Raw genomic sequence first — 18,759 nt, forward strand, 5'->3', positions numbered from 1 at the left:
CTTGCACCTCAGCTAATGCAAGAAAACATATACAAAGAGCCTATTACCAACAGCAGCTTTGGGTCCAAGCATCTTTTACAGACGCCACCTCAATCTTAACTGCAGATGCTTATGGTTTTGTAAGAAAGGTCAGTTTATTAGTCCCTGAGATTGTAATCTCAAAACTTGAAGGTTTGCCAGATCCCTGCTCATGTGGCAAGTGTGCACACAAGAATGGATGTCCCTGTCGGGTAGCTGGTATCCATTGTTGCAAGTACTGCAAATGCAAGGGAGGCAATAGTTGTAAAATCATATTACTGAATGAGCTCTCATCATCATTCCCATACCTGGACTCCTACCAGTACCTGGACCCGGAGTGCTACCTTGTAACACATGGAATAAACCTGCTGTTTTGTATTTTTCACTATAAGTTAACATTCCACTGATAATAGCAAGGTTGGATATAAAATGTCTGTATATCAATTAAATGCTTGTTTTCTTTCTTTAAAAAAAGTCCTGTGTTTGTATACAATTGTATTTATAATTACACACACACACAGGACATCTACAGAGAAACAATTAGAAATATCCAACCAGAATTCTTACACTGTAAACATTGTGATCACCTAAGAAAATCTGTAGCTTCAAGAGTTTATATGTACGCATATTTATTGAGATTTTGCCTAATTTGCTTATTTTATTTTTGATACAAAGTGTAATACAAAAAGTATTTATCTTAATATGAAGATTAATCTTGTAGAAATTGATGAGGATATCTATAAAGGAAAAAAAAGTCCCATTCTCCTGTAGTTTGATAGTAGTGTCACCTGTTGTGGTCATTTTCAGGACTTTCGTCCCGGATTGAGATTTTGGCACACATCCCACGTTCAGTGGAGTCATATTAGTCTATAACAGTTGAGACATTCTCCGCTAAATGAAGCGCATACAAATCTTCCTCAGGACCTAGAATAGAGGTAACATCCCCTTTATAAGGTAGTGGTGTCATCAATCACACGTGACTCCATGCCATATGTATAAGAACACAGTATGTGGGGCAGATTATCAGATGACTTCCCTTTTTCTTTTCTCTTTCATTACAAAGAAGAAAATATGTTGTTAATGTGTACATAGTCCTAAATTACTCACTGTAAATGGTTATTCTTTGTACTATGTGTATTCAATACTTCAATGCATTTGCAGTTCATTAAAGTTTCTTGAAATATGATGATCAATGTATTTCATGTTGTCACACGTTGAATCTGTGTTTGTCTGTAAATTATCAAAAAAACTCCTGGTCATCAACATGAAACTGGGTGAAAAGATGGGGTCAGGTGATCTTGATGAAAAACATCTTACACATTTAGAGGACTATCATTCATAAGTGTGTGTAACTTGGTGCTGCTGGATTGACTGGAAACTAGTACGATACATGGAAACACTGTAGAATACTTTGTTTTAGAATGATATCAACAAAGGAGACAGGAAGTTAAATATCCACTTCAAATTAATCAGACAGAGCTGAATATTACAGAACTGCTGCAGAGGAGTTCAGTAGAGTACAGGACTGTTTTTATATCTCTAATAGATGCCGGAGTTACAAGGAGAATTAAATATCTTGTTCTTGAATCTGTTTTGAGACACACTCCATCCAGAAGGTGGCAGTAATGCACCCGGACGCTGTTTTCCAACCGTCATTATAAAAATAAGAAGAAGTACTATTGTTAGCCTCCTATGCTAACATCCAACAGAACGTGATGCTACTCGGCTAAATGCTTTCGGATCAACTCTTCTACTACACACGTGGTTTTGTTTCGTTTATAACACTTGTCGGCAGAAGTAAAGCAAGTCGCCATCTTCCGTATTCGGTCTTCGCTTCGTTCTCGGAGAAGTTAGTTGGCTAAAGCGTTCGAATGGAAATGTCTACAATCCAGAGTTTAAGACAGTTTATCAACGAGAGGTTACACACTGCTGCTGAAGACATATTTGGATGTTTTGAAGCGACTGTCGCAAAGTACGAGGATGAGCTCTGTCGTCATCGCAGACTGCTGGATGTAACTTTGGAACCTGTAGTAAAGCTGCAGAGAACAGGTCTGTATCACCTGAGTTAGTGAACTATACACCACATTTATAATCCCTGCTAGTCTAAACACATGGACTCTTTTATCATGACTTCTGTCCATTGTCTCCTCCAGAGCTCCCACAGCGACATGTCTGTATCAAGGAAGAGTTTCCTGCTGACCTGCTGGAGAGGAACCCCAGTCCAGACCAAGAGGAGCCAGAACCTCCACAGATTAAGGAGCAGCAGGAGGAGCACTGCATCGGTCTGTCTCCTTTTGAAACCACGTTTAAATTCACTTGATTTCTGCTTGGATATGCACCAAATTGCAAACACTCATAACTATCATTAATCTATAATTTACATATGTCTGTCTATTGTCTCCTCTAGAGCTCCCACTGCAACATTGTCTTAATGAGGAAGAGATTCCATCTGACCAGCAGCTCTGGAACCTTGAGAGGAACCCCAGTCTGGACCAAGAGGAGCCAGAACCTCCACAGATTAAAGAGGAGGAGGAGCACTGCATCGGTCTGGAAGTAGAGCAGCTTGTACTGAAGCAGGAGGATCAAGATAACCTTTTGTTGAATCCTACTTTCAAGGAAAGTGACCACAGTGAACCAGAACCAAGTGACCACCAGCTCCTCTCCCACAGCTCAGCTCAGAGCCAAGATCTCAACGGAGGCCAGCATGGAAACTCAAAATCAGTTAGTAATGCAGAGCAGGCATCAGAAAAGGGTCATCATGTCATCACAAGAGCAAAAGTGAGCACAAGTCCCAGTAACCTTGCATGTAGCACTACCATGTCAAAGATTGTGCCGAATATCTGCAAGAGTGAAAAGGTTTTCCAGTGTGACACTTGTGGAAAAGTCTTTAAGTTGAAGTCAGGATTAAATGGACATCTGAAGGTGCACACAGATGAGAAACCATATCTTTGCAAAACCTGTGGAAAAAGATTTGGTTACAAGTCATCACTAGTAACACATGTGAGAGTCCACACAGGGGAGAACCTGTATTCTTGCGAAAGGTGTGAAAAAAGTTTCACAACTAGCACAAATTTGAAGATCCACGAGAGAACGCACACGGGCGAGAGACCTTATACTTGCATCACTTGTGGGAGAAGTTTTGCTCTTGGCAATAACCTGAAGGCCCACGAGAGAATTCATACGGGGGAGAAGCCTTTTTCTTGCAAAACTTGTGGGAAAAAATTTGCACGTGGATGTATCTTGAAAGTCCACATGAGCAGACATAAAGGTGAGGAGTCGTATCCATGTACAACTTGTGGTGAAAGATCTGTTATCAAATCACTTCTAACCAAACATTTGATGACCCACACATAGCAAAACTGATTTTTTTGTGAAATGATGTAAAGATCTCTCACTTGCTAGTTTATTCAAAGTCCACAGGAGAAAACATCCAGTTGAGAAGCCACACCATGGCAACAGGAGAGGGATTCGATTTGCTCAAGTGTTTCAAAGAAGTTGTTACTTATTTATTGTTTCATTAATTAAAGATACAACAGTTAGGGAAAACAACACAGGAAATGTTTCCAGGAGACCAAACAAGAGATGAACCTTGTTGTAGTTCAATACTTTATGAAGTTCCATCACCACTGACGAGTAGCAGACTTCAATAACTTCACAAAGCATTGAACTACAGACAGGTTCATCACTTACATCTACACAAGAGAGATTGTGTACATATGCATTAGCTGCATCTCTGTAACTGAATGTGGAAAATATCCCATTGAGGAGACATCACAATATCTTTGATGCAGTACATGGTCAACAACATTTGCTGAAGTACCCACGTTTCTGTTCTTCATGTGACTGTCATTGATATTTACATCTGCAAAGGAAGTGATGTTTTCACCCATGTATCTTTGTTTATTAATTTATCAGCCATTTATACCAAATGGTGCAGGAAGGGGACGGGGTGAGAGCAATTGATTGGGTTAAAGTGGCAGATCCAGGATATTTTATTATCAGTGAATGTTGAGAGATGTTGTCAATGTGTCAGGAAAGACTGTGGATCAAGATGTAAAAATCTAACATATTTGTGGTACAGAGATTTATAAGAACACAGTATGTGGGGCAGATTATCAGATGACTTCCCTTTTTCTTTTCTTTTTCTATTACAAAGAAGAAAATATGTTGCTAATCGTCGTAAATCACACATTTAATCTGTTTGTCAGAAATGAGCAAAACACTCCTGGACATCAACATGAAACTGGGTGAAAAGATGTGGTCAGGTGATCTTGATGAAAAACATGTTAGACATTTAGAGGACTATCATTCATAAGTGTGTGTAACTTGGTGCTGCTGGATTGAATGGAAACAAGTACGATACATGGAAACACTGAAGAATACTTTGTTTTAGAATGATATCAACAAAGGAGACAGGAAGTTAATTGTCTGCTTTAAATTAATCAGACAGAGCTGAATATTACAGAACTGCTGCAGAGGAGTTCAGTAGAGTACAGGACTGTTTTTATATCTCTAATAGATGCCGGAGTTACAAGGAGAATTAAATATCTTGTTCTTGAATCTGTTTTGAGACACACTCCATCCAGTAGGTGGCAGTATTTCACCCGGAAGCTGTTTGCCAACCGTCATTATAAGAAGAACAAGAAGTACTGTTGTTAGCTATGCTAACATCCAATAGAACACGATGCTACTCGGCTAAATGCTTTCGGATCAACTCTTCTACTACACATGTGGTTTTGTTTCGTTTATAATCCCTGCTAGTCTAAACACATGGGCTCTTTTATCATGACTTCTGTCCATTGTCTCCTCCAGAGCTCCCACAGCAACATGTCTGTATCAAGGAAGAGTTTCCTGCTGACCTGCTGGAGAGGAACCCCAGTTCAGACCAAGAGGAGCCAGAACCTCCACAGATTAAGGAGCAGCAGGAGGAGCACTGCATCGGTCTGTCTCCTTTTGAAACCTCATTTAAATTCACTCGATCTAGATTTTTGCTTGGATCTGCACCAAATTACACACACTCATAACTATCATTAATCTATAATTTACATAAGTCTGTCTCTTTTCTCCTCTAGAGCTCCCAGAGCAGCATTGTCTTAATGAGGAAAAGCTTCCTGCTGACCAGCATCTCTTGAACCTTGAGAGGAACCCCAGTCTGGACCAAGAGGAGCCAGAACCTCCACAGATTAAAGAGGAGGAGGAGCACTGCATCGGTCTGTCTCCTTTTGAAACCTCATTTAAATTCACTCGATCTAGATTTTTGCTTGGATCTGCACCAAATTACACACACTCATAACTATCATTAATCTATAATTTACATACGTCTGTCTATTGTCTCCTCTAGAGCTCCCAGAGCAGCATTGTCTTAATGAGGAAAAGCTTCCTGCTGACCAGCATCTCTTGAACCTTGAGTGGAACCCCAGTCTGGACCAAGAGGAGCCAGAACCTCCACAGATTAAAGAGGAGGAGGAGCACTGCATCGGTCTGTCTCCTTTTGAAACCTCAGTTAAATTCACTCGATCTAGATTTTGCTTGGATCTGCACCAAATTACACACACTCATAACTATCATTAATCTATAATTTACATACGTCTGTCTATTGTCTCCTCTAGAGCTCCCAGAGCAGCATTGTCTTAATGAGGAAAAGCTTCCTGCTGACCAGCATCTCTTGAACCTTGAGTGGAACCCCAGTCTGGACCAAGAGGAGCCAGAACCTCCACAGATTAAAGAGGAGGAGGAGCACTGCATCGGTCTGGAAGTAGAGCAGCTTGTACTGAAGCAGGAGGATCAAGATAACCTTTTGTTGAATCCTGTTTTCAAGGAAAGTGATCACACTGAACCAGAACCAAGTGACCACCAGCTACTCTCCCACAGCTCAGCTCAGAGCCAAGATCTCAACGGAGGCCAGCATGGAAACTCAACATCAGTTAGTAATGCAGAGCCGGCATCAGAAAAGGGACATCATATCATCACAAGATCAAAAGGGAGCACAAGTCCCAGTAACCTTGCATGTAGCACTACCATGTCAAAGATTGTGCCGAATATCTGCAAGAGTAAAAAGGTTTTCCAGTGTGACACTTGTGGAAAAGTCTTTAAGTGGAAGTCATTATTAAATGGACATCTGAAGGTGCACACAGGTGAGAAATCATATCTTTGCAAAACGTGTGGAATGAGATTTGGTTACAATTCATCACTAGAAACACATTTGAGACTCCACACAGGGGAGAAACTGCATTCTTGCGAAAGGTGTGAAAAAAGTTTCACAACTAGCACAAATTTGAAGATCCACGAGACAACGCACACGGGCGAGAGACCTTATACTTGCAAAACTTGTGGGAGAAGTTTTAGCAAGAGAAACAACCTGCAGAGACACGAGAGAACGCACACAGGCGAGAAGCCTTTTTCTTGCAAAACTTGTGGGAGAAGTTTTAGAGACAGAAATGCCCTGCAGGTCCACGAGAGAACGCACACGGGGGAGAAACCTTTTTCTTGCAAAACTTGTGGGAGAAGTTTTAGCCAGAGAAATAACCTGCGGGATCACGAGAGAACGCACACGGGAGAGAAGCCTTTTTCTTGCAAAACTTGTGGGAGAAGTTTTAGCCTGAGGAAAACCCTGCAGGATCACGAGAGAACGCACATGGGTGAGAAGCCTTTTTCTTGCAAAACTTGTGGGAGAAGTTTTAGCCTGAGGAAAACCATGAAGGGACACGAGAGAACGCACACGGGGGAGAAGCCTTTTTCTTGCAAAACTTGTGGGAAAAGTTTTACACGTGGATGTAAGTTGAAAGTTCACATGAGAAGCCATAAAGGGGAGGAGTCGTATCCATGTACTACTTGTGGGGAAAGATTTGTTATCAAATCACTTCTTACCAAACATATAATGACCCACACATAGCAAAACTGATATTTTTGTAAAATGATGTAAAGATCTCTCACTTGCCAGTTTATACAAAGTCCACAGGAGAAAACATCCAGTTGAGAAGCCACACCATGGCAACAGGAGAGGGATTCGATTTGCTCAAGCGTTTTCAAAGAAGTTGTTACTTAGTTATTGTTTCATTAAATAAAGATACAACAGTTAGCGAAAACGACACTGGAAATGTTTCAGGGGGACAAACAAGTGATGAACCTTGTTTTAGTTCAATGCTTTATGAAGTTCCATCACCACTGATGAGTAGCAGACTTCAATAACTTCACAAAGCAGTGAACTACAGCCAGGTTCATCACTTACATCTACACAAGAGAGATTGTGTACATTTGCATTAGCTGCATCTCTGTAACTGAATGTGGAAAATATCCCATTGAGGAGACATCACTATATCTTTGATGCAGAACATGGTCAACAACATTTGCTGAAGTACCCACGTTTCTGTTCTTCATGTGACTGTCATTGATATTTACATCTGCAAAGGAAGTGATGTTTTCAACCATGTATCTTTGTTTATTCATTTATCAGCAATTTATACCAGATGGTGCAGGAAGGGGATGGGGGTGAGAGCAATTGATTGGGTAAAGTGGCAGATCCAGGATATTTTATTATCAGTTAATGTTGAGAGATGTTGTCAATGTGTCAGGAAAGACTGTGGATTAAGATGTACAAAAATCTAACATATTTGTGGTACAAAAATTTGTAAGAACAAAGTATGTGGTGCAGAATATCAGATGACTTCCCTTTTTTCTTTTTCCTATTACAAAAGAAGAAAATATGTTGTTAATGTGTACACTGTCCTAAATGACTCACTGTAAATGGTTATTCTTTTGTACTACGTGTATTCAATACTTCAGTGCATTTGCAGTTTATTAAAGTTTCTTGAATTATTGTGATTGTAGTTTACGTCTGTCACACGTTGAATCGGTGTTTGTCTTTGTGGAGGAAAATTCCCCTGACTATGTGTCTCCCTGCTATGACCTTGATAAACAGGATGGAAGCCTTATTTGGTGATGTTTTTCTTCCAACTGGTATCGCGGACGGACAGACACAGCAGATAACACACAGAGGATGATCTCCTGTCTTTCATGTCTTTTTCTTTTTCATATCCTGTCTCATGTAATATCTCTTTGTATAAGTTCTGGCTTTTGTGAACTTGCAGCCAGTTGTTCCATTTTGAGCACCCGTGCTTATTGTATAAACTCTGCAGAGCTTATTATGATAAAGACTCAAAAGCAACTCTAGTCTTAGAATTTCATTATTTCAAATCTCAAGATGAATTTCCATCACATCTGTTTGTTAGCAAAAATATGCTCAAAATCCTGGATGTCACCATGAAACTGGGTGATAGGATGTGGTAAGGGTCAGAAAAATACTGATTACACTTTGGTGCTGTAACAGGAATTCTTACCACTTTCTTTATATCTCTGAAAGATGCCCGAGTTACAAGGAGAATTTAATGTTTTAGTCCTGAATCTGTTTTGAGCCACACTCCATCCAGAAGGTGGCAGCAAAAAACTCCTGGGGCCGGTTTTTCAAAAGTAATCTGATCGGATTACGGCTATCGGATTGGATCAAATCTTGAAAATGGGTATTTCATAGGAAAAAACGGATTCAGAAATTGGATTGGATCACGTAATCTAATCTTGTTGTTGATCCGGATCAAACCTTGAGTTTGGGTTTTTCAAAACTTTTTGGTAGGATCGGGATCATTTTGATCCTAAAAATCAGGATTAAACTGATCCCAGCAGGAGGGTGGATTCATGGTGGATATCAGTAATAAAACTAGGTAACTAAAATTGGTTAGTTAAATGATACAACATTTATATCATGCATTTTACAGTATTTATATTTATTCATCAATTTCACTTGAATTGTTCAACAGGAAGTACATAAAGTAGGTAGGCTATGTAGGCTAGCAACCTTTCAGTACAGCAAATTATTAATTATAAATATTTCGGCCCAATAAAATAATCCCCCAAACAGCTGTCAATATTGACTGCAAATAATAAATTCTGTCTTTGTTCATTAAACAGTAATCACACTGACACAATCATCAGTCATGGACTTATCAAAAATAGTATCTAACAATTGCATCTCTAATTGGTCGTCCAGTCGGGCCCTCATTCTGACAGAATGCCGGTGGTTGGTCAGTGTCTCGAAACCGAGTATACAGCTCCTCATTGCTATATTTCTGCAGTGGATCTATACGCTCAACATACACCCTTTGACGGTATCTTCTCCTGTGGGGGCAATGGACAACACCTTCCATGTCACTGCCTCTCTGTGACTTTCTCTCTGAGTCCTCTGAGAAAGGCTGGATATACATATGGCTGTGTAAATTGGTCTTCCCAAACACACCTGTTAGCTTAATTGCTTTGGCTTGTGTTCAATTAATGGAATCATACCCAAGGCCTATAAAATGATGCTTGCTACATCAAAGCGGTGGAACCATGGACTCAAAAAGCCTGAATTTCTCTGCTGCTGAAACCCAAGCCCTACTGGAGGGTGTTAGGTGCCATTATAGGTCATTTGTAGGATCTTTTAGTTCTGCCAAGGGTGGTGAAGTGAGCAGTAAAATGAAGAAGGAAATTTGGGCTGAAATCACACAACATGTGAATGCCATGGGGTTTGGCCTGAAGAGGACAACAGAGCAACTAAGGTTTCGGTGGAAGAATCTGAAGGCCAGGGCAACAAAAGACCACCTTGAAGCCAAGAACAGCCAAACAGGCAACAACCCATATAAGAGGGTGAATACACAGACATATTCCTTAATATTATTGGTGAAAAGTCGGAAGCTCTGCATGGGATCCAAGATGTTGCAGAGGATGGTGAGCCTGTGATGACAGCAGAAAGTGAGCCTTCTTCAGAAACATGTATTCTTAATCTCAGCCCTGTAATCGAGGGAGAAGGTCAATCACAGGTGGAGCCAGAAGGCCTAGTTCCCACAGGACCCCCAGAGAGAGGCTCAAAGCACCCAAAGAAAGATGACGCCTATAAGGTACTTCTGCAAAAAAGAGACTGAAAGGGCAGAAGTACAGATCCATCTAGCAGAGGAACAGCTTGTTCTTGCCTGACTGCAGCAAACCAAGGCCAGACTTGAGATCCGCCTCCTAAAGGCCAAGCTTGGACAAGCTGGTCTCTCCACAATAGACGAAGCAGATGATGATGATGAAGACGTAGGAGAACTCATAAGAAGAACTATTCATAACAAGAACTAAGAAATAATTTATTTTGTTAAGTATTGGACATTTAAGCCTTTTTTTATCCAGTTAAGTTCAATACATCTTTGTTTGAAACCTGTTCGAAACATCCATAATGTATTTGTGAGTAAAGTATGTATTTATTTATTTGTTGTAGGTCTCAGATGAGTGGACTGCCTGTTTCCAAGAAATGGACAATGGAGGGGGACGTTTATATTGTTGTTTGCTGATCCGTTCAGTCCTATTTTCTGTTCAAATAAAGCATATTGGAGTGACCCCACACTATTCTACCTGCTGTTCTTTACAGAGCTACATTGTGATACGCCCATTTAGACCACAGGTAATCCAGATTTGGTAATCCTGAAAAGTTTGAATCCGGATCAGAGTAATCCAATCCATCATTGCTTTGAAAAACCAGCATAAAAATTAAATGGATTACGTGATCCTGGATAGCAGAAAAAGAGATTTCCAAATCTGGATCAGTTTGATCCAGATTAAAACTTTTGAAAAACCACCCCCTGGACATCAACATGAAACTGGCTCAAAAGATGTGGTCAGGTGATCTTGATGAAAAACATGTTACACATTTAGAGGACTATCATTCATAAGTGTGTGTAACTTGGTGCTGCTGGATTAAATGGAAAAAAGTACGATACATTGAGACACCGAAGAATACTTTATTTTAGAATGATATCAACAAAGAAGACAGGAAGTTAAATATCCACTTCAAATTAATCAGACAGAGCTGAATATTACAGAACTGCTGCAGAGGAGTTCAGTAGAGTACAGGACTGTTTTTATATCTCTAATTGATGCCGGCGTTACAAGGAGAATTTAATGTTTTATTCCTGAATCTGTGTCGAGAAACACTCCATCCAGAAGGTGGCAGTAATGCACTGTAATGAAGCTTTTTTCCAACGGTCATTATTAAGAGAAGAAAAAGTACTGTTGCTAGCCTGCTATGCTAACATCCAATAGAACATGATGCTACTCGGCTAAATCCTTTCGGATCAACTCTTCTACTACACACGTGGTTTTGTTTCGTTTATAACACTTGTCGGCAGAAGTAAAGCAAGTCGCCATCTTCCGTATTCGGTCTTCGCTTCGTTCTCGGAGAAGTTAGTTGGCTAAAGCGTTCGAATGGAAATGTCTACAATCCAGAGTTTAAGACAGTTTATCAACGAGAGGTTACACACTGCTGCTGAAGACATATTTGGATGTTTTGAAGCGACTGTCGCAAAGTACGAGGATGAGATCGGTCGTCATCGCAGACTGCTGGATGTAACTTTGAAACCTGTAATAAAGCTGCAGAGAATAGGTCTGTATCACCTGAGTTAGTGAACTATACACCACACTTATAATCCCTGCTAGTCTAAACACATGGACTCTTTTATCATGACTTCTGTCCATTGTCTCCTCCAGAGCTCCCACAGCGACATGTCTGTATCAAGGAAGAGTTTCCTGCTGACCTGCTGGAGAGGAACCCCAGTCCAGACCAAGAGGAGCCAGAGCCTCCACAGATTAAGGAGCAGCAGGAGGAGCACTGCATGTCTGTCTCCTTTTGAAACCACATTTAAATTCACTCGATCTAGATTTTTGCTTGGATCTGCACCAAACTGCAAACACTCATAACTATCATTAATCTATCATTTACATATGTCGGTCTATCGTCTCCTCCAGAGCTCCCAGTGCAACACTTTCTTAATGAGGAAAAGCTTCCTGCTGACCAGCAGCTCTGGAACCTTGAGAGGAACCCCAGTCTGGACCAAGAGGAGCCAGAACCTCCACAGATTAAAGAGGAGGAGGAGCACTGCATCGGTCTGGAAGTAGAGCAGCTTGTACTGAAGCAGGAGGATCAAGATAACCTTTTGTTGAATCCTGTTTTCAAGGAAAGTGACCACAGTGAACCAGAACCAAGTGACCACCAGCTCCTCTCCCACAGCTCAGCTCAGAGCCAAGATCTCAACGGAGGCCAGCATGGAAACTCAACATCAGTTGGTAATGCAGAGCCGGCATCAGAAAAGGGACATCATGTCATCACAAGAGCAAAAGGGAGCACAAGTCCCAGTAACCTTGCATGTAGCACTACCATGTCAAAGATTGTGCTGAATATCTGCAAGAGTAAAAAGGTTTTTGAGTGCGACACTTGTGGAAAAGTCTTTAAGGGGAAGTCATTATTAAATAGACATCTGAAGGTGCACACGGGTGAGAAATCATATCTTTGCAAAACCTGTGGAAAAAGATTTGGTTACAAGTTAGCACTAAAAACACATTTGAGACTCCACACAGGTCAGAACCTGCATTCTTGCGAAAGGTGTGAAAAAAGTTTCACAACTAGCACAAATTTGAAGAAACACGAGAGAACGCACACGGGCGAGAGACCTTTTTCTTGCAAAACTTGTGGGAGAAGTTTTAGCCTGAGAACTACCCTGCAGAGACACGAGAGAATGCACACGGGGGAGAAGCCTTTTTCTTGCAAAACTTGTGGGAGAAGTTTTAGCCAGAGAAATATCCTGAAGGGACACGAGAGAACGCACACAGGGGAGAAACCTTTTACTTGCAAAACTTGTGGGAGACGTTTTAGCCAGAGAAATACCCTGAAGGGACACGAGAGAATGCACACAGGCGAGAAACCTTTTACTTGCAAAACTTGTGGGAAAAGTTTTACCCGTGTAAATTACATGCATGTCCACGAGAGATCACACACGGGCGGGAAACCTTTTTCCTGCAAAACTTGTGGGAGAAGTTTTATCCAGAGATATTCCCTGCAGAGACACGAGAGAACACACACAGGCGAGAAACCTTTTACTTGCAAAACTTGTGGGAAAAGTTTTACCCGTGTAAATTACATGCATGTCCACGAGAGATCACACACGGGCGCGAAACTTTTTTCCTGCAAAACTTGTGGGAAAAGTTTTACAACTGGAGATGTCCTAAAGACACACGAGAGAACTCACACTGGCGAGCTTCAAATCTCAAGATGAATTTCCATCACACTAGCTAGCAGTTAACTTGTTTTCACGTGTTTCTAAACAAACAATTTGGCTCAGCAACTTTGTTCTGCTTCTACAAAAAGAGATAAACATGATACCTATGGAGAAATGGTTTAATTAAGCCTTTTTTTTGGAATGACCAGAAGGGGGCAGTATAATACACAGGTGTCTGCTGGACATGGACAACCTTCCTTGTTGATAAAGTTCCTCGTCAGAGCTGGTTCAGGTTTGTCCTCGTCTGCTTTCTACAGCGGAACAACAAAGAATTTCAAGTCATAAATGGAAATGGGATAAGTATTGTTTCAAAACTTCTCACAGAAGAAATAAGGGAATAATGTCACAGTGAAAATAAGATTAAAAACAGACGGAAACATACGTTTCATAGAAATACAATTTCTTCATCCGATTAAAAAGTTGTTACACTGAGTCACTTTGTATTTCTGATTTGTGGAAATATGTTTGTATAGAAGTGAAACTGTTGTGGCAGCATTGTGTGTTTCTTTTTTTGTCATGATCAGTGTGAAATAAAAGTGATTTTCAAAGTAGTTGACCAAAATATTTTATAAGATTCCTTTCATAAGATTGAAGTTAAATATATCACGTTATTCAATTCAGTTTTTACTGTAATATTAATCAATTTTACTCATATCTGACGGGTTCATGCACTTACTGTCATACGTAATTGTTTATGGTATTCCACCTACAGATGGCGCCACAGCTGCACGATAAATATGAACTATAACTCAGGGTCATGAGTCTGGAAAAAAAATATTTTCTAAGTCACTGAGTCACCTGTCTTTCAATGATTTAATGTTTTTGATACAGACTTAAATGTTTCAGTTGTAAATATTAATATAAACTTCACATTTAGTCGAATGTGGGGCCTCAGCTGATTCTTCTGTTATTCCCATAGTAACAGGGAGACACAGTGACAGGACGTCTGTCACTTCACGTACTGGAGTAACTGGTGCGTGTGGTACTTTGCAAATTCCAGTGCATTCAACAACTTTATTTCTGACGACTCTCCTCTGCAATGGTCGTGTGTGTGTGTGTGCGTCGGAAAGAAGAGAGAAACGAGATGTCAAATGGAGGAGGAGGGAAATGAGAGTGAGAAGTTCTCTGATGAAGTGAGGAAGACTGGAAACAAAGTGGAGCATCCTTCTAATTCTGACAAGAAGAAGAAATAAATCAAATAGAAGATATAGGAGCAGAGGCCCACACGGACATGAGGACAAGAAGACCTGACCTCAGTGAGATGGACGAATCAAAAATCAAGCCCCAAATCTTCCTCCAGCGAATCAGAGCAGAGGAATGAATCCAAACAGAGAGGAGGCAGGAAACAGAATAATGAGACTCAAAAACAACACGCTCTCATCAGTTGGATCTGGTTGCATGCAGCATTTATTTGTTCATGTCTCATAAGTGGAAACTTAGTCTGTGTCTGGCCTCCACCGCGACCAACGAGGCTCTCAGCGGTAAGCTGCTGCTCACAGAGGAACTTTTATTTATTTGTAATCTTGTGCTAAAGACTTTTCTACAATTTTACAATTTTATTTTATTTCTGTTTACGATAAATCTCATCCTTGTTCGGCCTGGACTTCCTTTCATTCCAGCTGTGGCTCTGGAGAGTGGTCTCCAGGACCTCGTCACAAAAATCGAACTTCAGAACGACACCGGCACAACGGTTCAAATGCTGAATACACTGGTGAGTGCAAAGTTTATCAGCTGATATCACATGTTCCTTTTACAGCAGCCCCCCGATTGTGTTTCTTCACTCTTCTGATAATACTCTGATTGCTTCTTTTCTCTGTTGTTATGTGTTGTATAGTAAATTGTGTTGTGGGAGATGTGTCTCCTCCAGGTCCCAAACTGTTCAAGGAGACCAGCACCAAGTCAAACAAGAAGATCATCCACAATGCCATCTCTCACTGCTGGTACTGCTGGTTCCAATTCCAACTGCTGGTTCCAGTTCCAACTGCTGGTTCCAATTCCACATACTGGTTCCAGAGGCGAGCCCTAGAGGAACCAGATCCTAGAGGTACGGACTCACTGATGTGTATTTCATAAAATGTAGGGGAAACCTAGCTATTTGATCAATGAGTCTATCAAAAAAATGATTAATTCACCATTTTCTTCCTCCACGTTTACCAGGAGCTTGAGAAGTGCGAGTCCAACCACCTGATGATCCTGTTTCCTGACGCCGGCTGTCAGTTCCGAGCGCTCTACAAGTACCACCCAGACACAGAGGAGATCCAGAAGGTGACCGGCACCGGACCAGAGAGCATCAGTAAGAACATGATCGACAAGCTGTACAAGTACAGCTCCAACAGGAAGCAGTTCACCGTCCTTTCTGCCAAGACTGTGTCAGTGAGCGTGGACGCCCTGACCATCCACAACCACCTGTGGGAGGTCAAGAGAAGTGTATAGCAGGAGGTTGTGTTAGAAGCAGCCGACACAGTAGAGGGCGGTGCTGCACCCTGATGTTGTTGGAAAGAAGAAGAAGAAGCCGATGTCCCTTTGGGAATATCATCGACCTGCAGAGCCCCTTGTCTCCGGCCCCCGAACCAAATCAGGAGAACCCAACTCTATCAAGTCTGCCAACAATATAATTAAAATGATATTAATAAATATATACACATTTATAAGTTAAACCAGTTGTATGCCTGCACAAAACTGCCAAAAAGTGAAAACATATTGTTTTGCTAAATAATCTTGTTCCCATAACCCACTCCCCTCCCCCCCCCCCCCCCCATAATGTGCTAAATTCATTATTTGCAAAGCGTAAACTCGAATGACCTTTAAATAATTAAATGATTAAATATACTTACTACTTAATGTGAGATGCTCCAAAAATATATTACTTGTCAGGTATCCAACTCATGTATACAAGTGCGTTTGTACCTGCAACCTGCAAACACTTAAAATAACTGTGTATGCTGTTAACTACTCAAAATTACCAATTAATACTATTTATTTAGTAAAACGCTTGTAGCACCTTTAGGAATATTGATACAAGTAATTATAGTAATAATACTTATTTTGTAAAAACTTCTTTGAAAAACTGTTACAAGGTGCTTTAGAAGTTCATGATGAAAAATTGAAGGCAAACAATTGGAATCAGTTAAAAGGCAAACAAAAAGAACAATCAAAAGCAATTTGAAGATCACACAGCAACAGCAAAACCACAGACACAGAAATTAAATCAATGTTATAGATGAGAAACAAGTAAAAGTATAAGTACCTCAAAGTAAAAGTGTGGAAAATTGCCACTAAATGCAAAATAGCAGGCTTCCTGTTTTCTGATTGCACATAAAAAAAATTAAGTGCAAAAAGAAGAACACCAGAATACGTACATTTTCACCACTTTCAAATTTTCTGCAAATTTTGGTAGGAATTTGAGCATGTTTAAGCCTCAAAAAGCGTATTCATTTGCCTGAAAAATAATAATAACCAGTCAGGATATGTCTGTGTCTCCTCCCTTCACAGGTGTGTCAGTGTAAGAACCAGTGAACAACAACATGTGAACTGTGGGAGCTGAGTCACTGCAGGGAGTGAACGAGAGGGGGAGGAGCAGAGATCTGTTTCTGTTCAGAGGAAGTGAATCTGTTCTACAGTCTCTGGCAGCAGCTGAAATGGCGCAGCAAGAAAATCAACTGGACAGAGAAAGATTCTGCTGTTCGATCTGTCTGGATCTACTGAAGGATCCGGTGACTATTGGCTGTGGACACAGGTTCTGTAAGAGCTGTATTAACACCCACTGGGACAAAGGGGAGGAGAGAGGAAGCTACAGCTGCCCTCAGTGTAGACAGACCTTCACACTGAGGCCTGTCCTGGAGAAAAGCACCATGTTAGCTGATTCACTGGAGGAGCTGAAGAAGACTGGACTCCAAGCTGCTCTTGCTGATCACTGCTATGCTGGACCTGAAGATGTGGCCTGTGGTGTCTGCAATGGGAGAAAACTGAAGTCTCAAGTTCTGTTTGGTTTGTTTGGCCTCTTATTGTGAAAAACACCTCCAGCCTCATCTTCAGTCAGCTCCATTGAAGAAGCACAAGCTGGTGGAGCCCTTGGAGAAGCTCCAGGAGAACATCTGCTCTCGTCATGACGAGGTGATGAAGATGTTCTGCCACACTGATCAGCAGTGTATCTGTTATCACTGCTCTGTGGAGGAACATAAAGACCACGACACAGTGTCAGCTGCAGCAGAAAGGACCGAGAGGCAGAGAGATCTCGGGCTGAGGAGACAAACAATCCAGCAGAGAGTCCAGGACACAGAGAAAGACATGAAGCTGCTTCAACAGGAAGAGAAGGCCTTCAATAGCTCTGCTGATAAAGCAGTGGAGGACAGTGAGGAGATCTTCACTGAGATGATCCGTCTGCTGGAGAAAAGAAGCTCTGATGTGAAGCAACAGATCAGATCCCAGCAGCAAACTGAAGTGAGTCGAGTCAGAGAGCTTCAGGAGAGACTGCAGCAGAAGATCACTGAGCTGAAGAGGAAAGACCATGAACTGAAGCAGCTCTCAGACACAGAGGATCACAACCAGTTTCTACACAACTACCCCTCACTGCCACCACTCAGTGAATCTACATACTCATCCAGCTTCAGGATCCGTCCTCTGAGGTACTTTGAGGACGTGACAGCAGCTGTGTCAAAGGTCAGAGGTCGACTACAGGACATTCTGAGTGAGACAGAGACAAGGATTTTACAGATTGTGTCTCAAGTGGAGGTTTTACTGCCACAACCAGAGCCAGAGACCAGAGCTGACTTCTTAAGATATTCACAGGAAATCACACTGGATCCAAACACACTAAACGGACATCTGTTATTATCTGAGGGAAACAGAAAAGTAACATGGACGGGTAACGCACAGTCTTATTCTGATCATCCAGACAGATTCACTCATCAGCCTCAGGTTCTGAGTAGAGAGAGTAGGACGTTGTTACTTGGAGGTGGAGTTTGGGGGGAGAGGAGTAGTTGGTGTAGCAGTCACATACAAGAATATCAGCAGAGCAGGAAACTCAGTTGAATGTTTATTTGGATTCAATGATAAATCTTGGTCATTATATTGTGATAGAAACAGATATATCTTTTATTATAACAGAATCAAGACTCCAGTATCAGGTCCTGTGTCCTCCAGAGTAGGAATGTACCTGGATCCCAGTGCAGGTGTTCTGTCCTTCTACAGAGTCTCTGACACCATGACTCTCCTCCACAGAGTCCAGACCACATTCACTCAGCCTCTCTATGCTGGAGTTTATGTTTATTCTGGATCCACAACTGAGTTCTGTAAACTTAAATAGACTTGAGTCATTAAAACCAGTGATTTAGATTCTGTGTGTAAATCTTTAACTTCTTTTGTCTCCATGTTTGTTGATCAAAGTTCGTCGTGGTGACGTTTGTGCTCCGCACAGAGATCAGCTGTCAATCAAACAGTGACCTTCCTTTATCACACATATTTAGTTCTCACTTTGTAAAGACAGAAATGTACAATTACACTGACATGAATGTGTTTGAAAGAACTGATGTTGCTGTTGTTTTCTAAATCAATGTAGAAATCAGGTTGTGTGATGTTTTAGAACCTGTGTTGATCCTGGTCCTCATCAACAAGCTGATTATTTGTT

At 41.1% G+C, this 18,759-nt stretch overlaps 2 protein-coding genes and 1 pseudogene across 2 annotated transcripts; all 3 read left to right on the forward strand.

Moving 5' to 3' along the window:
- The first annotated feature begins 1,889 nt into the window (after positions 1-1,889).
- On the forward strand, positions 1,890-5,711 carry LOC128438519 (zinc finger protein 239). Its single transcript, XM_053421101.1, has 5 exons — positions 1,890-2,067; positions 2,426-3,286; positions 4,831-4,959; positions 5,091-5,497; positions 5,628-5,711. The coding sequence occupies exons 1-4, from the start codon at positions 1,890-1,892 to the stop codon at positions 5,309-5,311; spliced, it is 1,389 nt and encodes a 462-aa protein (XP_053277076.1). The 3' UTR covers positions 5,312-5,497; positions 5,628-5,711.
- Positions 5,623-7,834, forward strand: LOC128437874 (gastrula zinc finger protein XlCGF17.1-like). The gene has a single exon (XM_053420168.1). The coding sequence runs from the start codon at positions 6,038-6,040 to the stop codon at positions 6,908-6,910; it is 873 nt and encodes a 290-aa protein (XP_053276143.1). The 5' UTR covers positions 5,623-6,037; the 3' UTR covers positions 6,911-7,834.
- Positions 7,835-13,978: 6,144 nt separating this feature from the next.
- Positions 13,979-18,467, forward strand: LOC128437841 (tripartite motif-containing protein 16-like; annotated as a pseudogene).
- Positions 18,468-18,759: the final 292 nt, after the last annotated feature.

This window comes from Pleuronectes platessa, chromosome 4, assembly GCF_947347685.1.
Source record: "Pleuronectes platessa chromosome 4, fPlePla1.1, whole genome shotgun sequence".
Classification (NCBI taxonomy): Eukaryota; Metazoa; Chordata; class Actinopteri; order Pleuronectiformes; family Pleuronectidae; genus Pleuronectes; species Pleuronectes platessa.